At 42.3% G+C, this 25,584-nt stretch overlaps 1 protein-coding gene across 1 annotated transcript in view; it reads right to left on the bottom strand.

Annotated features, from left to right (window-relative positions):
- Window positions 1–25,584, bottom strand: part of MICU3 (mitochondrial calcium uptake family member 3) — a 68,659-nt gene that overhangs the window by 21,951 nt on the left and 21,124 nt on the right. The window contains 6 exon segments of the mRNA XM_032224244.1: window positions 5,352–5,434; window positions 7,557–7,604; window positions 8,299–8,377; window positions 8,785–8,816; window positions 18,159–18,231; window positions 18,233–18,300. Of these exon segments, the coding sequence (XP_032080135.1) occupies window positions 5,352–5,434; window positions 7,557–7,604; window positions 8,299–8,377; window positions 8,785–8,816; window positions 18,159–18,231; window positions 18,233–18,300 (383 nt within the window).

Below are 25,584 nucleotides of genomic sequence, written 5' to 3'. Positions count from 1 at the left end.
TTGACAGATGATGGAAGCAGTTAGCTTCCTTCCATAATTGGGGCTTACCAGGGGTTGTGACACTAAATATATACCTTCTTCTCTGGCTTCAGCTGATAAGGAGGAGACCTGTGGCATAATGGCCAAGACGTTTGCCTAAGATGCAATACAGCACAGGTTCGAATCCCAGTAAGGGTATGGCTAACTGATGAGAGCTAAATAGCTTGAAATAGATCTATACTAGTCTCCCTTTATTTATTTATCAGCACAAATAAAACATATATATATACATATACATATACATATTTAAACTTCAGAATTAAGTTTCAAATAAATATTCATTTATGAAATATTTCTATGTGACCCAACAACTTAATGATAACTTTATAACTAGCAAATGCACTGTGTTTTTAGAAATATCTGAGTCTCTGAATCGATACTGATATTCATTAAAAGCATAACAGTTCTACTGAAAATGTGCCACTTCAGAATAGAAGGTGAAGCATCATATTCTATTTATTTTCTCATAAAAATTTCCAAATATAGAAAGTTATTTATTAAATAAGAATGGTTCTAGCCTCATTTCTTTCATCTGGCATATTAGCTTTCCAAGGAAAGAACATTCTTAAATGTAGAAACCTTCATCATGTAATCTGCCACCTGCACTCTGTACCATTGACCCAAGAGATTACACCATATGTTCTTTGAACATTTGAAACAGCTCCCATTGGACTAAACTGTAAGGTTAGTTTTTAAAAAAGGTAAAAAGAGTGTTGGTAATTGAAAAGGCAAAAAGACCTTTTTTTTAAAAAAAATCTTCCATGCTTTGATTTCCTTACATCAGATACAGGGAAGAAGATCTTGTTGCATTCATCAGCAAAGTTCATTTGATCTTCTGGAAATGAACCTTTTGTGTAGAAGAAATGCTACAGGATACCAAAGAATTCAGCAGTGAACATGAATTAATCTAGGAGCACTTTTCATAGGAACATTGTCTGAAACAAAATAATGGGATTGACTGTTGAAAGCTGAAGGACAAAACAACATCTCTTGTATCAAGGGAACAAAATCCCTCTGTTCTCTGACCTCAGACCTATGACACAAACAAACAGTTTTTTTAAAAAAGACAAAAATCTGTTAAGCATTTGATGATTAATAGCAAAATAGCAGGTACTGGAAAAGTCTTTGGTTTATATTAAATATTTTTGTGGGAGTTTTTTTAAAGCCCCTGTTCTATAATGTTGGTCACAATTTACACTCCTTTCATATCCGCTCTTTTAAATATGAACCGCAAACATTCTTATTTAGATGAAAGTGCATCATAATATTCCTCCTTCTCAGTAGTGATTTACAAAATGCCTATGCTTCATATTTGCAAATCAGATATCTATCATTTCATACCTTCAAAATGCCAGTTCAACCTCAGACTTATTCCAGTTACTCAGTCTATTAACTGGAGAGGAAATTTGTATACATTTTTATCCTCTACTTTCTTACCATACCACTCTGGGTGCTTTCAAACTGATGGCTTCTAAAGACAATTTAAAAAAAAATAACCCTGTGAAATAAGGGAAATGTATGAATTGATACTTATGAAATTTCACTGACCTTTGAAAAATGCATGAAGAAGGAAGAGTGATATGCATTAAAAGCTCTACAAACTCCTCCTATATCTCTTATTTTACTTACTTTCTCAACTTTCTTCTTCAGTTCACCTTCCTCTTCTCCCATACCTTTTTTTTCCATTTAGGCTTCACAATCACATAGGGATATTAGACAACCACCCCGTATGTTTCTTAAGTAATCACTTTTTATCATGAAGCCCCTCCATGTGAAATTCCCCTTTGGGAGAGGGGCTTGTGTGTTCTATAATGTTGACAACTATGCTAGAGGTATACGACCAGGAAGTATACCAGAACAGTCACCCAAGCCAGACAGGTCTCAATGAAGGAGTCAGATTAAGAGTAACCACAAACCCACTAACCATGATGAGTCAACAAAAAGAAAAAGCTGTCGTCCGGGTTAACAAGGACTGCAGCAGTTGCTGTCCTTGGGCAGCCATCAAATAGTGAGTTACAGGCTTGGAGAAAGAGCTGGCCACCTATTCCACAAAAAACTCACCATAGAAAACTCTATAGAAATTTTTTTAAATATATCAAATAGGGTGCCGAACGGTAGGATAACAGGAATCCCAGTTGCTGAGGCAGCTATTGGCGGAAAAGAATGTCTGCGCTTTATAGAGATACATCAGAAAATCACATGGAATCCCAGAGGAATGAGAGGGTAAATTAGATATTGTCAAACAAGAAATGATCAGGTTGGAAATTGCGTGGCACGACAAAACCGCGGTCCACTAAAGCGCGCCCGATTAAAGTGCGTCGCTGACGTCAGCAGCGCGACGACGACCGCAGAGAAAAAAGGGCGCTTTAAAAAGCGCTTTTAAAGCAAGCCAATTCACGTAAAGGTAAGGGTTAGGTTTAGGTTTAGGTTTAGGTTAAGGGTTAGGGTTAGGTTTAGGGTTACGTTAAGCGTTAGGGTTAGGTTTAGGGTTAGGTTAAGGGTTAGTGTTAGGTTTAGCGTTAGGTTAAGGGTTAGGTTTAGGGTTAGGTTTAGGGTTAGGTTAAGGGTTAGGTTTAGGGTTAGGTTTAGGGTTAGGTTTGGGGGGGTTAGGTTTAGGTTTACGCGTTATTTTTAGCTTTACCGCTCACAGCGTGCTTTTTTCGTCGCACTGTGATGACGTCAGGTACGCGGTTTCGTCGAGCGCGCTTTAGTCGACCGCGGTTTTGTAGTGGAACCTGGAAATTGACCTCCTTGAAGCTACACTGGTCATACAATGGCTTTTTCCAGTTTGAGGATTTCACTATTATTCGGGACATGATAGGAAAACAAATGAAGTGGCATTTATTGTAAGCAAGAAATTTTCTGGAGCAGTGGAAAGCCTCTCAACCAGTGGTGGGTTTCAAAAATTGTTGGAACCTACTCTGTGGGTGTGGCCTCCTTTGTGGGAGTGGCTTGCCACCCATGTGACCGGATGGGAGTGGCTTGCCACCCATGTGACCGGATATGAAATTATGAATTAGTACTTAGGTCGGTCCAAGTAGCTATTCAGAAACTCTGGCACTGAAGCATGCAAGTCTGAAAGCTGTCAAGTTACAAGATCCTTGCACCCCTAACTCTTTAGGAAAAAAAACCCAGGGGTCTTCAAACCTGACAGCTTTAAGGCTTGTGGACTTCAACTCCCAGAATTCCTCCTCCAGTCATCATCTGCGTGGATCTGCTCCATCTTCGGTTTTTTCACAGGGGGCAGGGCTGCCACTGAAGATGCCGACGACACTTGTCAGAACCACCTTAAATTACCTCACACACAGCACTGGCATTCATAAGAATATGATGTAAACTTGTTTTTTAAAAGGCACCTTTGGTTTGCGTTAAAACAACTTCAACACACGCAATGTTCTGACTGCACCACAAACGCAGTAGTCATTCTTACCTTTCACAGAGGCACTGAGTTTTATAAATATGAGCACGAAAGTGTAGAATAATCATATCAAAGGACCCTTTCTCTTATCCCCCGTCATGAAATTCTGTTTTTTTTTGCTTTTTTCTTTTAAGAAAGAAACATTTTCATTATTAGGCCCCATTGTCTTTAAAGAAGTCAACAGCTGCCATGAGTCAAATGAAAAACAGAGTGGAAAAATGGGGCCTATCAAGGGGAATGAAAATAACGAGACAAAAGTAGAGAAAGGGCTTTTCTATATATTACTACCAACTAAGAAGAGATAGTATGTCAGGTGCAATCATTTTCCTAGGGAGGACTTCCATCCTTAAATAGAAGATACCACCCAGGAACATGTACAAACTGAAGAAGAAGTAACGTAGGGGATAAAGAAAGAGAGAAAGTTGCTTCTTGGAGAAGATGGGTAAACTTGGTAAGCCCCCTTTGTGGGCGGCCAATCCTAGCCACTTGTGCCCGGCGCTGCGGTTGAATTAAACCCCCAAAGCCCCCGCCGCCACCGGAATATCTGTGCCTCCTCCTCCAACAGCACTGCCGGATTTGCCACCTGACGCTGCGGCTGAGGTGAAGCCCCAAAGCCCTCGCCGCCACCGGAATGTCTGCTGCCGCCTCCTCCTCCTTCAACAGAACTGCCGGATTTGCTGCCCGATGCTGCGGCTAAGGTGAAGCCAGCAAACCTCCCGCCAACACCCCCACCTGTGGCAGCAACGCTTTCCCCTCCTCTTGGAGCACCTGAGCTGGGCCCCGTGTTACCTCTGCTGCCACCGCCTCCTCCTCCGCCGTGCTTTTAAGAAGCCATGAGGCCTTTTTTTCTTGCTCCTGTCCCCTCTGCCACCTTCCTTTTGGGTCCTGCGGCCTCATGGCTCCTCAAAAGCATGGCGGAGGAGGAGGGGGGAGGGATAATGCGGGGCCCAGCTCAGATGCTCCGAACAGAGGGGGAGGCATCGTTGCCACGGGCAGGGGTGCCGACGGGATCTTTGGTGGCTTCAACTCAGCCGCAGCATCGGGCGGCAAATCCGGCAATGCTGTTGTAGGAGGAGGAGGCGGCAGCAGATATTCTGGTGGTGGCGGGGGCTTTGGGGCTTCATCTCAGCCACAGTGCTGGGCACAAGCGGCTAGGACTGGCTGCCCACAAAGGACTTCCCTGGGCTTGCTTTGCTGAAAAGGGGGTGACTGGCGCTAGTTTGAGCGGCTGCGGCCGGCGCAAACTACCATCAGTCGCCCAGTGCTCAACAAAACAAGTCTGGGGAGGTCTTTTGCGCGTGGCCAGTTCTAGCTGCACCTTAGAGGGGGCGTTCCCAGAAGTTAATTACTTCCGGGTTCACCGACCAACAGGTCCGCAAGAACCGGCAAGGACCGGCAGGAACCAACCCCTACTCTCAACCATCAGTGACCAAATTATGACCATCAGAATTTACCTCAAGCCCTCAGAATCACAGTGTCCAAATCTATACCCAAATGATTGCTGCAACAGAGCTTGAAATAGAGGGCTTTTATGCCATTATCTAAGGAACTCTGAAACAAGTGCCCAAAAATGTCAGAATCACCAAGAAACGACTGACCGTAACGTCATCAACAACATCATCATATGAAGAAGTCGTATTAGCCAAGTAGAACAGATTCAAATGAAGAACCAAAGAATAAAAAACCCCTATACAACATAAAGGTATGGGGGAATAAATTGTTAAGATAGATATTAAGTGGGAGATCTTTTTTCCTTTAGGATTTGAATTTGAGTAACATTTATTTACCAAAAATAATTTCACCTTTGAAAAGATTTTAAAAATTTAAAAAACATATTAAAAACATTTGAAAAAAGAAAGTAACAAATTTTAAAAGTAACATGTAGCATACCTACCACCAAGAACTCTTTTTTGTCCACCATTTCATTTCCATCTGTATCAAACATGTTGAATGCTATTCTAAAACCAGCATGCGGTTCTGTCAAGAATGATAAAAAAGATGTAAGAGAAAAGAAATATTTGAAGAATTTTACTGAAACTAAAGGCCAAGTTGTATGCTACACTGGCAGCTATTCATATATGAATACAACATTCCCCAAATCATAAGGGAAAATGGGGTGACTTACTGTATTTTTTGGAGTATAAGACACACCTTTTTCCCTCAAAAAAGAGGCTGAAAATCTGGGTGCATCTTATACATTAAATAAAGCATTTTTTGCCTCCTGAAACCCAGCACTTCACCAAAATGGCTGTGCAGAGCCTGTAGAAGGCTTTCAGTGAGCTCCCGGGGTACTGGGGAAGGCAGAAATGAGTAAAAAACAGGCAATTTTTTGCTCAATTTTGCTCCCCCCCTCAGCCCCAAGGAGTACTCTATAAGCCTCCTAAAGGCTATGCATGCAATTGTTTTGACAAAAAATGGGCCCGTTTTTGTGAAAACCAGGTTGTTTTTTGTTCGTCCCCCCCCCCTCCCGGAGCACTCTGCAAGCCCCCTAAAAGGCTATTCATGCCTTTTGGGGGGGGGTGCGTTTTTGCAAAAAAAACGGGCCATTTTTGGGAGGTCTGCAGAGTGCAAAAACTTTTTTTAAAAAAATTGCCTCTTCAAAACCTTGGTGAGTCTTATACTCTAGTGCATTTTATACTCTGAAAAATACAGTACTTAAGATTACTAGCAAAAAGGGTGCTATTTCTGTACCTATACTTAACTTTTCTCCACACCACTTTTTCAGCAAACCTGTTACTAAATGTTTTTTCAGCTGTATGAAAAATGTTGACCTGTGTATTGAAGTGAGAAAGGGTTCATATCATATAAAATCAATCTGCCAGCCCCATTTTGCCTTTTTACAGGAACGTGAAGTATTTCAACTATAAAATCGTTATTATTACACATAATTTGGTCCTGTTTGGTCAAACACACTGTAGAGAACTTGATCCACTTTAAATGACAGCAGAAAGCTAATAGCTTTTCCATAAATCTATTATTATACCAGCAGAATGCTTTCTCCCCATATTTCTGGTCCTCCAAATGTTATTATCAACCTCCAATACTCATTTCTCCTTTGTTTCTATACTACAAGAGTCTTATCTTTCTTCAAAAGAGAATTAAATTTGTGGAATTGTTCAATATTTCAAAATGTACTGATATTCCATGCCTTTTATGAAACAGTACAATGATATGAATGCCAGAAGGTATAGAGTCCATGAAATATCATTTTAGATGTGGGCTACATAGTTACAGCAAAGATTTAGGTATAGCATAAATCTCACATGTGGAAAAAATGCTAAACCACTTTACATTTAATAAAGTTCTACTGTTGAGTTAAAGAGGTCACTTTTTTGAGTTGGAAAAAACTGTACAGTATCAGTGTGACGTTTGCTGTCCCCATTGCCAATTAGTATCATGTTTATGTTGCTTCTGTTCCCAATCTCTATCAGTCTTCTGATTTCTTTTCAAGATAATACTTTACAGATTTTATCCACCCTGAGGTTGCTGTCAAAGTAAAGGAAAAATTAACCAGCTTTTCTAAGTACTAACTGTGCTGCACAGCTAGTTAGCTATTTAAATAAGTTTTGGGTTGTTGTCTTACCACAAGACACCAGAAGCTGGGAATTAAGAGAGAAGTTCCTTTCCATTCTAAGATGTTGATGATTTTATCCAAAATTGGGGAGTAAATTGATTTTCCATATAAAGTCTTTTGAATAAGGAAAATTTTAAACCAAACAATCCCATACATACTTTCTAAGTATGATCAGGTTTCACAAGTATCACGGCCAGCAATTTAAAATTGAGAAGTAAAAGTTGAATTTTATTTGTTACTGTTTGTTATCAATCATAGGGAGTTTTCAACATTTCCACTATAGTAATTGCTATGCAAGTGTTTTTCAGCCGAATAAAGGATATAACTTTATCAGAACAGCTGCTAAACTATATCCTACATTATCTAAAGAAATTGTACTTGTGTCTTCAATTATTTTTAGTAACATTTTACTAGGAGACTACAAAAACAAATTACTTACAAATTATTTATTAACACATACAACATTAACATCACACCCATTCATACATGCATCTGTGGAAAATACATTTTACTCTGAATGCTTACTTGTTAAGATACATAGTAAAAAGAGATATTCCGTGTAAGAAATTATACCTGAAAATGCAAATCAATAAATTAGCATCATTTTTACTTAAATATTAGCAAATCATGATTGAAGATATAGTAAAATTATTTATTTGCACATCATTCTATGCTTGCTCCAAGGAATTAATGGGGGCTAACAAGGTTCTTCTAATTTTATTCCCACAACTAGTTAAAGCCCAGTCACCACCACCCTGTTATGTGAGTGCATTTTGGGAACTTGGCAACTGGATCCTCTGTATGACTGATTGCAGTATTCTTGGTCATCTTGACTATGGCCAATTTAAATGATTGTGTGTGTCCTTACAAACGTGGTGTTTGCTTAGTGACCACAGTGATGGCGAGCACAAAAAGGGTTAAAAAAATTGGATCCAGTCATGTGGGTGCCTTGACTTATTGCTGTAGCAACGCACAATCGGAAATCTGGTCTGAATTGCAGTTGTCAGTTAACCATATGTACAATTTTTAAATATTGCCCATATTGATGCTGAAAAAACAAAATGCCAACGCAAACTCAAATATTTTTGACTGCATTTTCTTTCAAAAAAGAGACAGATGGACATATGAATTTTATATTAAATTCAAATTAACAGCATACTACTAGCAGTACTGGAAAACTATCATCTCTAGTCGAGAATCAAAAGAATTTCATAGTAAAAATAAAGCAAAAACAAAGCAAATATTCTACAAGCAAATTCTTCAGTACCCCTTTCTTGGAGATTCCTGAAGAGCTTTGATGATCCTTTCCAAACTGGTGGAGTTTCAATAAGTATCTGATTCAATTCCTGCAAATTAGTTTTTTAAAAGAGATGATGACATTGTCTTCATAATAAACACTCAGTGCATTTGCAAAGCTATACCCACTAACATATTTCTAGACAACCCAGCATTGTACAGTCAGAGAAACGTTCAGGTCCCATGGAATTTGAATGTTTAGGTTGAAAACATAAAATGCAGATTTCTAATAAAAATGCAGATTAAATTATAAAATATGCAAAGTAAGACACCAAGAGTTACTTTACAGGGGAGATGGGTAGCATAAAAAATTAATATATAAATAAATAAGACCTCGCATACTTGTAGACCAATATTATTATTTCCATACATGAAATTGAGAATGAACAGTTTGTCTAATGCTACAATTGCTTGAGTCAATGTATAAAATCTAATTTGGAAAAGAATTGTAACGTACCTGTTTTGATAGTGTCTTCCACTGTTTTGTCTCTAAAACAAATACAAAGCCAATTAAACAAGTATTTAAAAACATGCTATTATATATGGCTTGCATAATCAATGTTCATCCTATCTCTTGTCAAATCAGGAAATAATCTTTCTAGTCTCAATGTTTTTAGAAGCACATTTAAAACTGTTCATTATTATGATCTTACTGATATGGGAATATCATATATGGTGAATTAATATTAAAAATAAGATGTAATTCAAAAATAGTAAAATTTAAGAAGGAAAAATTGTGAAACTTTTCCACTAAAAATGTAAAATTTTATGGACATGTCCATGCAATTTTCTTTACAGTAATGATGAATTAGTTTGCTATTATTTTATTCCAAGGTGCTCTATGACCTTCCAGTCTAGGTACTAGCCATGACATTCCCTGGCAGCCTGTATTTGCCTGATAGATTCACTATTATTAATGATAATATTTAACGTAATACTTTCAAAATAAATCTGAATAATTAATAATACACTGTTTATAAAAAAAATCTTAAAAATACAAATCCATTAAAAAAGTAACCATATCAAAAATAGAGCTGCTGTAACAAAATGGGATTAGTAGCTGACATAAACTAAATTAATTGAAATGGACGAGCTATGAAAACAAAAGAGAGAAAAAGAGGAAAATGATATTGAACGAACAACTAATTTTGTTGGAGTGCTTGTAGAATATTGGGATGAAATACATAAGTATGTATTATAGAAAATTGTTATTATAATGTGAAATAGTTTACTTTTTCTTAAAGTTGTATTTAGAATTAAATATTTATAATTAAAAATGCTAGCTATATAATCTAAAATGAAAAGATTTTAGCTTTCAGTGCACCCTTACAGCAAAATTCATATTTCAGAGTTACCCTGAGGCAAGATGAACGGCCAATAAATTTATTAAATAAATAAATAAATAAATAAATAAATAAATAAATAAATAAAATAAATAAATAAATAAATAAACAAACAAATAAATAAATATATATTTCATGTATTTCTATAGATCCATGATGGGGAACTTATGGCATGTGTGCCGCAGGTGGCACATGGAGCCATTTCTGAGGGCATGCAAGGTGTTGCTCTATCAGTGTCTTGATTTTTTGCCGTTTTTTGCCCTCCGGAGGCTTCAGGAAAACTTCCTGAAGCCTCTAGAGGGGAAAAAAACAGCCCAACAGGCAACCCAGAAATCTGTTCCCAAACTTCCGGTTTGCATGTTGGGCTGTTTTTTTCCCCTCCCCAGGCTTTCCCCTCCTAGAAAGCCTCTGGAGCCTGGGGAGGGTGAGAAACGGACTTACCAGGCCTACTTGAAGTCGGGAAATGGGCCGTTTCTGACCCCCGGACGGCCTCGGGAGGCTGTTTTTGCCTTCCCCAGGCTCCAAGAAAGCCGTGCGTGCATGCGCGGGGCAGCAGGGGAATCACACACACATGCACATGGGGCACGGAATGGGAGACATTAAATTATGGGGGTGGGCACACACACGTGCCCTAGGCGAAAAAGGTTCATCATCACTGCTATAGATCATAAAGTTAGGTCCAAATGAATTTAATGATAGGTTAACAACCTGAACATAAATATAAAGATATCTCTGGGCTAGTAACTAGTAGATTAAATCATATAAGATTATATAAAAGGGAACAACAAAGGATAGACTAAACATAATGCCTGAACAATTCTTCTAGGATTCAGGCCATGTAAAGTTTTACTTTGTCAAACTGGATGTGCAATTTTAGAAGACCTCAATATTTTTGTTGGTAATTGTACCAATCTGAATTCCATGATACAGTAACTGTAAGTTTTAAATATAGATATTTTAAAAATAGTTAGCCTGACTTTAACTGGATTATCTTTTCATTCTTAAATTTGCACTGACTGTAATAATTTAAATATATTTTGCAGGATCCAATCTGGATTGATCACAAGGACCAGAAGTTTTGTCTTCTTAGCTTTTGGACTCGTGCTGGAGCCCATCTTTAGGGAACTTTTCTCTAGCAGAGTGCATACTTGAGGTTTCTGTGTGTGGTATTTATATGGTAGCTGTTGTATGCGGGTTTTTACATGTTGATTGGGTTGTTGCTGGCTGGCTATTAAGTTGTTGGCTGTTGTTTGCTTGTGCTGCCAAGCTTTCGCCTCCTAAGTACTTGATAAGCTGGTAGTAAATTAGATTGGACTGACCCAGACTGGATCCTGGGACACATATATTTGCCTTCATTCGTTAATAATTTTTTATAAATGTTAATATGATTAGCCTTAAAAATAAGAATATGCCCTTAAGTTAAAGCTATATTGATTAGAGTTAATTAAATCTTACATTTGGGCCCCTAAGTTGTTTAAAAATTAATTAGTACCTCCCCTGGGACTTTAAACTCCATATAGGTAACCTTCTAAATGAAGGCAAATATACATATCCCAGGATAATGTTCCAGGATCAAATCTGGATCAGTAGAGAGAAGTTCCCGAGAATGGGCTCAAGAATGAGTCCTAAGCTCGGAAAGTAGCCTTCATTCAGCAACCACAATTGGGGCTGATAACATGGTCATTATAGGGAGAAGCAGTCACTAAATGAAACCATGACTCTATGTCAGGATTTGTCACAAAGTTACTTTTTCATTACTGCCGTGATTGTGAATGTTACTAAAAGGTGGTTGCTAAATAAGGGCTAACTGTAATTTCAACTAATCATTGCAGTCTTGGATTTAGACTGCTGCTCTTCACTTCCTGTTCATTTTGCTGCTATTACTGCTTCCCTAATTTCAACAGTGATATAAGAAAATATACACAAAAGGCAGTTTTTCAGATATTTTGGCTCCCAGATCAAGGTACAGTAGCCTATTTATTCTTGACTTTATTCTCTTTTTTTATCTATGTAGAAAAATGAGCAAGTTGGTCTTGTTCAGAGTTTATGTTAATAAACATTTGAAATTTTTAACTTGCCACAATTGTCTTTATTAAAGCAATGGAACACTATTGATTCCATTTCTAAATAAATTTAAATTACATGTGAACACAAATGTAATACCTATCTGCAGTCAGCTGCATCAATTCCCAAGTTTGTGCTGCTGACTGAGTCTACAACACTCCAGAGCTATATTTGTTCTCTTGTGCACTGCTTGGAGAGTCCAAGCATGGGTTAAATTCAGTCTATTCGCCCAAGAAGTGAGTTGAATTGTTAACCACGCCTCCTCTCCTCATTGAGGACGAGTTCAAAAACTCAGTCCCGCTCAATTTGGACACGTTATTGGGGAGATCCTCAGCACTTGTGCGAATAGACTTGGACTCTCCATTAGCTAGCATAGGACCTTTCTTATTTTTGTATTTTGTTTATAATTAGTTCCAGGGAATTTCTTCACCTTTGCTTCAGTTTGAAATTGCTGGTGAGGCTTGAGATTCCAGCGCCCGTTGCTGATGGAGCTTGCGCTTATCGGGGCGTTTGTCCAGTAGCTACTGGCAAATGTGGGGAAAGGTAGGAGGCTTCTTTTCCCCCCAGCTGTCTCTTATCTCATCGCGGCTGCTGGAGTCCTTATCAGAGGCTCCGGCTTATGCCCTGACAGCTCCCTGAGCGTCAGAGAAGTGTGGGGGCCATTTTAAAAGCATTTTTCACACGCTTTTGCTCCGGGCCATTTAGATTTGTCGCACTTTCCTCCCAGCTTGCAGATTGTCGCACGGAAGTTATTAGTCTCCGGCAAGGCCTCCTCTCTCAGAAAACACTCATATGGCAGCCTAGGAGAGTTTTGGCCATTCGATCATACTCCTGTCCCACGGACAGATCTGCAGAGCGCACCACTACTCCCTGCTTAGCGCCGGTGCCTGCCTGCTGCCTACAAAGTTTCCCTAAAGGGCCATCCACGTCAGATTTGTTCCAGCAGAAGAACGCCATGGCAGATGGAGACAAGAGGGCGCCAGAGGAACATCCAGTCTCCTCGCCCAAACATAGTAGGCCAGATGCCCCTGAGAAGGTGGAAGGCAGGAAGGGCACCAAGGGAAAGGGATTCTTAACCCAGGAGTGGCAAAGCCATATCTAAAGCTGAGGCCCACAGGCATAAAGCCCTAGAAAACCTTTGAGAGGGTCAGGAGATTATCCTTATTATCTGGGCAGCACACTCGGGATCCAAACCCCTTACCCCAAAGGCAGGATCATCCCTCCCAGCCTTCACCAGAAAGGGCCATTTCTCCTTCATTAATTGAGGAAGGATCCCAGGCTCCCTCCCCTGCAGCCTCTCTGGGCTACCCAGATCTTTCTCTATGCAAGAGGAATTTTGTCCCTTTGAGGCTGACATGATTGAGGAGGACCCTGAGCCCTCAGGTCTCGCAGGCAGGAGAAAGTCAATCAGGCCCCGCCTGCTGAGGACCAGGGACCGAATTTGTCCACTGAAATGCAGATGGTGATCGAGAATGCTATTGAGGGAGGCATTGCTTCTGGCCTCTCTAGGAAGCTTCAGGCTTAAAAAAATTCCACTGCTAAACCTAGTCTCAAATCTACTCAGAGTGGGCAGAAGCCTCCTTCCCCTGGCACTTCCATTGCCATGGAGGAATCCATATTAGAGGAGGACAACATAGGCGAACAGGAGCTTTGGATGAAACTCCCATCCCGGATAAACCTGCTTTCACTGGGTGGTTCAGGCCTTCTCTCTTTAAGGCAATTTTGCACAAGGCGAAGGCCTCTACCCAAGAAGGCACTCCCAGCCAGGGTACGGCTGAACCCTCTGGGACTCAGGATCCCAAGGAAGGGCTATTTAAAGAGAACGCTCCTGCACAGGACCTGGTCCGGTGCCAGAACTGTTTGTGAAAGTGGTTCAGCAGCAGTGGGCCCAACCATATTCACTATCCAACCCTAGTGGTGCTGACAAACATCTCTATTCAGTTGAGAACAATTTGGAGGATATACTGAAGCTTCCACAGGTGGATGCTCCGGTGATATCGCTCACTTCCAACTCTGTCCTGCCGGCTGACCTTCTCAAGGCCGAGGACAAGAGGGCAGAGAAAGCCTGCCACAAGACGCACCAGTTGACTGCCTGGTCTGTCAAAGCTTCCACGTCAGCTTCATTCTTTACTTGGGCCTCTCTGCTTTGGCTGAGGCAGTGAGATCGAATCCTTCCTCAGAGGGATCCAGGTGGAAGCATGACCTTAACAAAATCATAGCAGTTGTTGAATATTCAGCTGATGCTTCCCTCAATGCTGCAAAATTTGCCTCCCGGGCACTGGCCTCCAACATTACTTCGTGCCATCTGTTGTGTCTTTGCCACTGGCAGGCAGACGTGAAGTCAAAGTGGAAGCTTGCGTTCGCCCCTTTCAAGGGCAGCCAGTTATTTGGAGAGACACTGAATAAGTTCTTGATCAAAACCAAGGACAAGCAGAAAGTTCTTCCGTCTACTGCCAGGAAAGCAGATAGAAAAGCTAACTCTTCCTTTCAAAAACAATCCTTTCGGGTACGGGTCCCTCGGGTATGGGTCCCTCCTACCAGAGATCCTACCCACAGGGCAGTGACCGTGGCCAGAATATGTCATCTTTCAGGGACAAGGGGCGACAACAACAGTCCTTTTGATGCCCTTTTTGTGGTGGTTCCAACAACTGCTCCTACCGCAGGACAAAGTGACCACCAATGGGATCCTCCCATAGGTGGCCATCTCCAGCTCAATGGGAGTTGATCACAATGGACTCTTGGGTCCTCAACACGACCAGGCAGGGCCTGACCCTGGAGTTCCTCTCCCTTCCCCCACGGACCTTTGTCTGCTGCCCAGTTCCCTCCTCCCGTCCCAAAGGGCAATGCATGCAGGCGGAGATCTTGCATCTCCTACAGATAAACACTATAGAACCATTCCCGTAGAGCAGAGGAAAAAGGGGTTTTACTCCATCCTTTACCTTGTCTCCAAAAGCTCCAGGGAGTGAAGGGCCATCTTGGACCTCAAAAACCTAAATCGACATCTGGCCTACAAGCGTTTCAAGATGCAAGCCTTACAAACCATCCTAGGTTGCATCAGGCGAGGGGACAGGTTGACTTCCATCGACCTGAAGGAAGCGTACCTGCATATCCCAATCTGCATGTCCCACAGGAAGTTCCTCAGGTTCCACTACAACGGCAGGCATTACCAGTACAGAGCTCTGCCATTTGGGCTATCATCGGCACCAAGGACTTTCACAAAAATACTGGCGGTCGTAGCAGCCCATCTGCGCTTGCGCCCAATATGTCTTCTTTGTTACCTAGATGACATCTTGATTCAGTCAGCGTCCACCAACCAAGCTGTTGGTGTTCGAGCCACCATCACCACCTGCAGAAGCACGGGTTCTCGGTGAACCGACAAAAGAGCCAGCTGACACCTTCAATCCAGGACTCAGTCTGTTGCCCAGTGTTCCTGTCACCAGACCGCAGGCGCAATATCATCACCTGTGGACAGGAGGCAAGAGTGAACCAGTTTGCGTCCATTGTGTCCCTGTCACAACTTCTGGGGCTCATGATATCATGCATAAACATAGTTCCTTGGGCATGACTTCACTCAAGGGAACTACAATGGTTCCTCCTGCCCATTCAGCAGGCAAAAGCCAGCAACTCTCCCAGATGGGTCAGACTTCCTCCAAAGGTTAAAACAGTCCTCTACGATAGTGGGAGTCCAGTGCAGTGATGAAAGGATGCCTCTTCCAGGAGCCGAGTCGTCTGGTGGTCACAACAGATGTGAGTCTCCAGAGATGGGACACCCACTTTAAAGAACAAGTGACTCAAGGCAAGTGGTTACAAAATGAGGCAGCACGCAACATAACTGGCTAGAGTTAAGGGCAGCCAGGCTGGCCTTACGCCACTTTTGGAAAAAACATTGTGAGTCGCCATGTCCTGATGCTAACAGACAATATGGCGGACAAAGGCCCACATCAACCGCCCGGGGGGCACCAGGTCCAAGTGCCTGATGGCGGAAGTGTAGCTCTAGGGAGGTGGGCAGAAATGTCATCTGGCCTCATTGCGGGTGGGACTACATCTCAGGAGTGAGCAATGTGAGAGTAGACTGGCTGAGCAGGACAATCATCAACAATTTGGAATGGCACCTTAATCCGTCAACTTTTCACCAACTGACCATCAAGTTCGGTCTACTGGTGGTCGATCTGTTCACCAGTCCAGCCAACTCTCAACTAACAAGGTTCTTCTAGAGATATGCTACGCCACAAGCGGAGGGAAACAGACCCTCTGCTGCCACTAGCCCACGGCCCTTCTGTATGCCTTCCTGCCTCTGCCTCTCATTCCACAGCTAGTTCAGAAGATATTGTCAGAGGAGGCGTAAGTTCTCCTAGTAGCACTTCACTGGCCCAGGAGATCCTTGTCAATCTCTCCATTCGCAAACCATGGAGAATACCTCAGGAGTTGCTCTCTGTCAGCCAGGGGGCCATAGTGCATCCAGATCCCAGCTAGCTCCAGTTGGCCTTCTGGCACTTGAGGGGGACCTCCTGAGGAAAGACAATCTTTCAGACAAGGTCATTCATACCATTCAGGCATCCCGATATCCATCTAAGACTCAGATCTATGAGGCTACTTGGGCCGCTTTCGATACCTGGTGTAGCACTCGACATCGTGCCAGCTTCGGCATCCATCCCACAACTACTGGACTTCCTGCAGGAGGGGTGGATAAAGGGCTGTCCCCCAACACCCTTCGACGACAAGTGGCAGCTCTCTCGACCATTCTAGCTAGACATCAGGCTGTGTCCTTAGGGCAGCACCCTCAGGTGAGAAGCTTCCTCAAAGGGGCATCCAATTATGCCCCACCCACAGTCCACAGGTTCCCCACCTGGGACCTTCCACTTGTACTGCGAGCCCTTACCAAGACACCATTTGAGCCCATACGTTCCATCGGCTTCGGCATTGATTCTGAAGACGGCCTTTCTCATAACAATTACGTTCAGCTAGGAGAGTATCAGAGTTGGCAGCTCTCTCAATTCGAAATGGACTTGTGCATTTTTCATGCAGACCAGGTTACACTTCGACTAGATTCGGCGTTTCTGCTGAAAATTAACTCTCTGTTTCATACAGCTCAGGAGGTGGTACTCCCCAACTTCTGTCCTTGCCCTCAGCATCCCAAGGAAGGAACCTGGCACAAGCTGGACGTTCAGAGAACGGTTCACTGCTACATCAAGAGGACGGTGGAATTTCGCCACTCCGAATCGCTCTTCATCTCTTTTCAACCAGGTTCTATGGGACGCAAGGTTTCACCATCCACCATCAGCCAGTGATGAGGGCTTGTATTAAGCTGGCTTACCAGCACCAGGATAAGGCGGTACCAGCGAGACTCACAGCTCATTCTACACGGAGCGCTGCCACCATGGCAACTTGGGTGACGCAAGCTCCTGTGGAAGAAATCTGCAGGGCAGCTACCTGGTCGTCCCCCGACACTGTTCATTAGACATTATCACATTGACTCCTACACTGCAGCTGAGGCATCTTTTGAAAGGAGGGCATTGCAAAGGGTTGTAGCGACTCTGCGCACCCTGGACGATCCAGTTACCCTCCCTGGGACCTCATAGCTTGGGTATGTCCCATGCTTGGACTCTCCACACAGCACACAGGATAATGACCCGTTGGCTTACCTGAATGGTTGTTCTCTGGGCGCTGCAGGAGAGTCCAACCCTGCCCTGGGTTTATTTCTCTTTTACCTATTGTCATCTCAGGTTGCTCGGAGCGATTGGATTATGGACACATCCGGTGGAAACATCATGAACATGTCCATCATAGTCTACACCTTCGTTTTTGAACTGGTCCTCAATGAGGAGAGGAGGCATAGTTAAAAATTCAACTCAGTTCTTGGGCGAATAGGCTGAATTTATCCCATGCTTGGACTCTACCGCAGCGCCAAGAGAACGACCGTCAGGTAAGGCAACAGTAATTTTTCCTGTTGAAAGGCATTGCAATTTCTGAAAAGATGTGATAGTTTTGAAAATATATCTTGTGTTGCCCAAGAGTGCTTTTCAAGAGACAACTAGACTTGAAAAAGCACTTTTGTGACAACTATGGACCTGGATAACTGAGAATCTCCATAGATATCTAGTGTTACCTTCCTTTCCTTTTATATAATATCTTTAGAAATCAGCTTTTTGAGTTATCTTTGAGATATATCATTGTACTTAGTGGAATCTTAATTTTCAACATAGGGTATTAAGAATTTCTAATGTACAAGCCCCACAGCTTAAAAGATAAGAACCTTATATCCCAACATATCCTATGAATTCCACCAATCACAGCATCTACTTATTAAATACATAACTGAAAAAATATAGAATATCTGAACTGTGCATCCATCAAATAAGGAAGCTTTAATTATGAGGGTTCACTGGAGCAAGAATAATGTAGTTTTAACAAAATTCTTACTTACGTCTTGGTTCATCACTTGAAACAGACTGGATGAAATCATATGGTGTCATAAATAGCTGCCCTTCAGATTTTAAAACTGGCAAATGTTAGAAACCGCCGCTCCCGGGAAGTTGCATAAAGTTCTAAATCTTCATGACCTGGTCCTGTTTTCTGTGACCTTCAGCAAAAAATTAAAAAGTCATTGATTATTCTAATTATTGTTACTAAACTGTGTTTCAAACACTAAATTGTTTCAACTTTTCTTTTATTTTTTATCTTTTTTCATATTTAAATTCTTTAGCCCTATATGGTAATCATCACAGCTATTCTGTTTTATTGTAAAAACAAGAATATGTTAGCTATTGGGATAATATTATGGGTTACATTTTTTAGAGAAGTTAAGTAGGAAACGTGAGGAAAAAGTAAATGCTGGGTTTTTTTTTAACTATAAAATGACTACTTAGTAAAGCTGCTTGTAAAAGAAAGCACTTCCATTGGACAAGGCTGTTATGAATTCATCTTGGTCTAAAACAAACTGTGCCCAAATTATTCAGATTCAAACATTTTTATGAAACACAATGAAAATCACACCTGATAGAGCATGTAATGAGATCCCAGAAAAGACAAAAGCACTGGTGAGGTAATGGGGTAAGAGTCAGTAAGGGTCCAGTTTCTATTCTTACTTTTGGAGATTATCTGATTAAAATATCTTTGTAATTAGCGGCAAACCTCAAAAACTTTCATGAAAACATATCCCCATCAAATGAAATTAAAACCTTATGTCTTGCAGTGATTTTATATCAAGTTAACCCTCAGTAGTTTTTTAAAAAACTGAATAGTCATTTATATCAAGCAAACTGTTATGAATCTATGAATCTATGAATCTATGATTGAACTTGAACAAGATTTTTAGTTTAGATTTAAACCTCTCTTTCTCCATCCACTCATGGAATATAAAGTTGCAAGAACCCCTGAGCCACAGCTCAACATGAAGTCACAGCCACCCCTCCAGCCATTGCAGCCTGGCCCAGCAGCCACCAGTTACCGCTAACCTTGGGAAGCCCCAGCCAGATTCAGCAGTGTGGTGTGAAGCCACAGCATCTCTGCAAAGCTACAACCCAGTCCAGTAGTAAGGCATGGTATGAAGCTATAGCTGCCCCAGGACGCCCAGCCTGGCCCGCAATGTATGGCGCAAAGCCACACTAAGGAATTAAGAAGCCACAATGCCCAAGCTCAGAATAATCATCAGCCTGCACTCCAGGTCTCTGCTGCCCTGCACTCCTACCACCCCAGCTAACTACGGTCTTGCTTCTGTTGCTGATAAAGCATACCCAACCTGGCTATTCACAAGGCAGCTTCTGGCTATGTAAAGGTATCTTATCCAGATCTCGTGAGAATATTACTATGTTTGATCAGGGGAAGAGAGGTCCATGTGGCCATCAGTGTGTCTATGGGGCCAGGCTGGGCATACTTGATCAGCACAAGAGCAAGAAGACAGCAAAAGTCACGTAGGATGGCAGGGGCCATGGAGTGCAGGGGAAAAAAAAATGGGAAGCAGATTAGTGAGTGGGGGCAGATGAAGTGCCCCTGAAGTTATAAATACAGGCAGGCTGCCAAGCGGCTGGATTTTGATCATGTGACCATGGGGCATGATCAAAATCTAGGTACTTAGCAGCCTGTTGTATAGCTGGAATAGCCATAACTTGGGGATCAATCCCAAATCCTTTCATTCGCTGCTGCCTTAACTTTGAACAATCACTGAATTAATGGCCATTAAGCAAGTTACTACCTGTAAAATAAAAGAAGTGGCAATACTACAGGTAATTGGAATCTCTCTCATTATGTTTGCGTACTTGTAGTTTTCGCTTACCTGAATCACATGAAAATGGGCCAGTGGGAGTTGCAGGTGGTACGCCCATACCGGTATGGGCGTACCAGTGCCTGCCCGGAGCATCGGGGTACCGTTCTGGTATGGTGCTCCAGAGGGCCCAGCCGCCCACCCGAGCTCCTTACCTATATTTGAGCTCTTTGGCGCTTCTGCGCACTCAGTGCATGACACCTGCGCAAAGCTCCACACAGTGCCTGCACAACGCTCCGCCAAGGAGCTGAAGCGTCATGGAGGCATCACAAGAGGTAAGGATGCATGCGCGCTCTGCACGCGTCCATGTGGTGGACGCTGGGCCCGAAACCCACCACTGAAATTGGGCAAATTACATAGCTTCCAAATATGGTTGAAATATTCAAAGTTCAAAGTTTAATAACATTTGTATGCCGCCCAATCCCGTAGGACTCCGGCGGCTAACAATACAATAAATCAAAAGGGAATAGAAGGAAAGAAAAGATAGATTTAAAAAACACACCATGCACTCCATTCCAAGTGGGGCTGGTCTACATTTTGGGGTCAACAGCCCCAGGCCTGCCGGAACAGCCAGGTCTTAGTGGCCTTAGGGAAGGCTGAGAGAGTGGGAAGGGTCCGGATCTCTGTGGGAGATCATTCCACAGGGCCAGAGCAGCTAGAGAAAGACCTCCCCGAGTAGTCGCCAACCGGCATTGCCAGGTCGATGGTACCTGAAGGAGGCCCAGTCTGTGTGATCTTATAGGTCATTGGGAGGTATGTGGCAGGAGGCGGTCCCGTAGATATCCAGGTCCTAACATGTTGGGCTTTAAAGTAACGACCATTATCTCGACTCCTTCAGTCGGGTTTCATGGCCTGGTTACAGCACGGAAACTGCTTTGGTCGCGGCTGATCAATGATCTCTGGCAAGCCAGGCATAGGGGTCACCCCTCTATCCTTGTGCTCCTTGACCTCTCAGCATCCTTCGATACAATTGACCATGGTATCCTTCTGCGACGATTTGCGAGAGGTGGGAGTGGGAGGCACCGTCTCCGGTGGTTCTCCTCCTACCTCTTGGACAGGTCGCAGCGGTGTTGGTTGGAGGGCAGAGGTCGACTCCAAGGCCCCTCAATTAGGGGGTGCCACAGGGCTCGGTCCTGTCCCCCCTCCTATTTAACATCTACATGAAGCCGCTGGGTGAGATCATATGCTGGCACAGGATTAAGTACCACCAATATGCGGATGATACGCAGCTGTACCTGTCCGCCCCGTGCCAACTCAGCGAAGCAGTAGAAATGATGTCCAGTGCCTGGAGGCTGTTAGGGTCTGGATGGGAGTAAATAAGTTGGCACTCAATCCATACAAGACCGAGTGGCTACTGATGTTCCCTCCCAAAAATTGGCCAAATATTCCATCTCTCAGGCTGGGGGGTGAAATTATACGCCCCTCAGAGAGGGTTTTGCAATTGGGAGTCCTCCTGGATCCTCAGCTGACTTTTGACACCCATTTGTCAGCTGTGAGCAGGGGGACCTTGCCCAGGTTCGCTTGGTGCACCAATTGAGGAACCTACTTGGATCGGGAGGCCCTTCAGACAGTCACTCACGCCCTTGTGACCTCAAGTCTGGATTATTGTAACACGCTCTACATGGGGCTGCCCTTGAAGAGTGTTCGAAGACTCCAGCTGGTCCAGAACGCAGCCGCGCGAGCGATCGTGGGTGCACCCAGTACACCCACGTTGCACCTATCCTCCGCGAGCTGCACTGGTTACCCATTAGTCTCCGGATCCGCTTCAAGGCGCTGGTCGTTACCTATAAAGCCCTTCATGGCATCGGACCTGGGTACCTGAGAGACCGCCTCCTGCTGATCACCTCCCCATAGACCGCTTAGATCACACAGGTTAGGTCTCCTCCGGATTCCATCTGCCAGCCAATGTCGCTGGCAACTCCCCAGGGGAGAGCCTTCTCTGTTGCAGCGCCAGCCCTCTGGAACGATCTCCCGTGGAGATCAGGACCCTTACTACCCTCCCGGCCTTCCGCAAAGCCGTTAAGTCCTGGCTGCTCCAGCAGGCCGGGGAGCTCTCGAAATATCCAGCCCCCGGAAATTGTGTGTTATGTTTAATTTTAATGTTTTTGTGTATTATCCCCCCCCCTTGTTTTATTGTAAGCCGCCCGGAGTCCTTTGGGAGTGGGCGGCATACAAATCAATAAAACTAGAAACTAGAAACTAGAAAACTAGACCAGCACCTTGAAGCGCATTCGAAGACCGATGGGAAGCCAGTGCAGCTTGCGGAGGATGGGTGTAACATGGGTGTGCCTAGGTACACCCGATATCGCTCACGCGCTGCATTCTGGACCAATTGTAGTCTCCGAACACTCTTCAGGGGCAGCCCCAAGTAAAGCGCATTACAGTTATTATTTGTGAGAACACCAAAAAATCTAGGGACAGTAATGAAGTATCTGGGCTAAAGCTGCAATGTGTATTCCCCTTGACTTCAACATTTCAAAACTATTTACAAATATCTGATTAAGAAATATTGCCATTTCTTAGCTGCTTTCCAGTTCTCTTTCCTCGCTTATTGATCTCATCTCCTTGTACGGATAAAAGGTTAGTTACCAAAGCAAGCTTTTTTCACAAGAGGCAACTGCAGTGGGCATTACAATTGTTATGCCATGTGTTCATTTTAAACAAAAGGACAAATGTCCTGTACACAATCAGTGCATTTCTCTGCAGCTCATTAGCTACAGAATTTACATCCATTAAATTTGTTATCATATTTCAGATTTTAGAAATCAGTGAATGTATTATATCATAAAATATTTTCCATTCAACTTAGCATTTTAATAACTATTTATTTTAAAAGGCACAATGAAATGACAAATATGTATTCTTAAAAAAACTATCAAATGGTTTTGAATTATATGCTATCCTTTGTTTTCAAAGACATACTTATATATGAAAACCTTACTGTTATTGAAACAGTTTTCCTCAATACAGTGTTCCTAAAATGGGGAGGCTAAAAGACAACTGCAGTTAAAATAAAATAAGAGAACACAGAAAAGTAAGCAAAAGCAGATTCTCCAGTATAAAGGAAGAGCAAATGAAGTTAGAAATATGTGTCAAAAAGGTAAGTGGAAGGAAAAAACTGAAATTCCACATTGGAAAACAGTATACCTGCTACTTCTTGTTTCTCCCAATATCAAGAGGACATATTGTGGTTGGCAATGCAGTATAGCTTGCAGCTGCCTTGTATTGCTGGGCCTGAAGAGGATGCTCAGTCAGTTAAAGGTGGATGCAGGTGCCAATTCAAGCAAGCAAAACACCCTTATGTGAGATAACATCTACAATGGAATAGAATCGTTTGAATTGTGGAATCCTAGGTGCTCCGTAAGCTTGGTTGTTAGCTTGTAGTCATTTCATTAAACCGACTAGTCAACATCATTTAGTGTACATCTAGTAGACTTGATGATGTTATGTAGTTTGGGAATGAAATGTCTAAAAACAAACAAACAAACTCACAGCACCAAGATCTCTATAGTAAAATCATTTTCTTCTTTTCAGTGAGTCGTGATGGTGCAGTGGTTAGAATGTAATATTGGAGGCTAATTCTCCCGACTGCCAACAATTGGATTCTCACTGGCTCAAGGTCTCAGCCTTCCATCCTTCCAAAGTGGGTAAAATGAGGACCCAGATTGTTGGAGGCAATATGCTGACTCTGTAAACCACTTAGAGAGGGCTGTAAAGCACTGTGAAGCGGTATATAAGTGCTTATTGCTTATTTATTCACCATGCATTTCTTTCTGCCATAGTGCACACTGCAGTGTTCATGAGTTGGCCATAATGAGATTGTACAGTGATGGCATAGAACAATCTGCCCGTAACAAGGGAAAGCTCAGTCACTAATTTCTGACCAAGGATATTGTCCTCATTTAACCATGTTAATACAAATATGATTTAGAACCTTTTAAATTACCCATTCTTCCTTTGCTCTTTAATATCAATTCCTGTATCACTGTTTGCAGTTTCTTATTTGTGCCTGCCATATATTTTCTCCAGCAGATCTTATATTTAATTTCTCTCAATTATTTTCTCTCACTTGATGAACTATAGTTTTCTAGATATGTGGAAAGGGATTCCCTATAATCTACTTGTTTTAAAAGGTACCTATCATTCAGAAAATGATTTTTTCCTATCCCCCCGTCAACATCAAGTATATGTGCTCAGATGTGGAATAACAGAACTAAGGTAGAACTAGTAAATGTTGTTAATTCAGTTTTTGCCTATTTATTCGGCATTCTGATAAAAGTTTGTTCAACTGTATTTCCATTATTATTTTTTTGCTAAGGGAATGTTTAAAGCATTGTTTAAAAATCTTCTCTGCATTTTTGTTGTACATAAGGGCAGATTACATTAACAATGGATCATACATGACTCCACATGTTTGATAGCCTACAACAGCGGCATCAAACTCGATTACATTGAGGGATGCATCAGGGTTGTGTTTGACCTTGGAGGGGTGGGGTGACCAGCTCAACGTCACTCATGTCAGGGGTGCCTGTGGGGGAGGGGGACAAGCGCTCTGCCAGCAAAAACGGGATCCCAAGCTCCGTTTTAAACTGTGATAGCATCCTGCAACCCTCTGCCAGCGAAAACAGAGCTTGGGAGACCCACCCGTGCCCGTTTTCAGCTGCGACAGCCTCACGCAACCTTTGTGAGCTCCGTTTCACTGACAAGAGGCACCATTGGGTGCTCCTTTGCTGCAAAGCTAAGCAGCCCCCAGGCTGGATCTGGCCCGTGGGCCTTGAGTTTGACACCCCTAGCCTACAATGTAAAAGAAGGAAATAAAAGGTTTGTTTCCAATTCCTACTGTCTTCTAAAGCAGACTACTCAAGATGTCCCTAGACCACAGGTCATTGAGACATTTGAAGAGAACATTTGAATTGGGCTGTAACTTCAATCTCAAACATTTTTTCTTAATTTTAGCTGTGTCTTAATCCAGCTGAAGAAGTATACTACATTGAATAGTACATGTTCTTCATACAATTAGCCATTTAAGGGCACCACCCCCAGAGAGGCATATTTATACAATGTAGTATGACAATCCTTTCATAATCAATAAATATTTTTTAGTATCTTTCTGAAGAAAAAAAACATTTATATAGTTATCATATCAGGAATTATCAAGATCATTTTCATGCAAAATAGTTTTCTTTAAACTTCTATAAATGAAACATATTGTGCATGGTTTTGATTTCAAATACAGTGAAAAATATGCCTACTTACTATTAATATATTAATGAAAAGTTTTAAACATAACATTCTGTTTCATGTTAAGCATGTATCAATTTATTTTGTCCCTGGCATAAAGTTGTATAAGACCAGGTAAGCAGGATGTCTCTGTGGCAGCACCTATTGTCTGGATCATCTGATTTTATATTTTAAAAAATAAACCACCAATGGAACAAATTATATATTTATTTCAGTGGGAATAATTAGAGGTGTTAGCTGTCCACAATTATATAAAAATGCTGAAAGGGTCTATAGAAATGCACCAAGAGACAACTAGGAAACAAACCAAACATACATAAAAGCACAAACAAGGGTCATTAATATGTGG

The sequence above is a fragment of the Thamnophis elegans genome, chromosome 9 (genome assembly GCF_009769535.1).
Source record: "Thamnophis elegans isolate rThaEle1 chromosome 9, rThaEle1.pri, whole genome shotgun sequence".
NCBI lineage: Eukaryota > Metazoa > Chordata > Lepidosauria > Squamata > Colubridae > Thamnophis > Thamnophis elegans.
The sequence above is the reverse complement of the archived record's forward strand: the minus strand, read 5'-3'. Positions and strand labels throughout refer to the sequence as shown.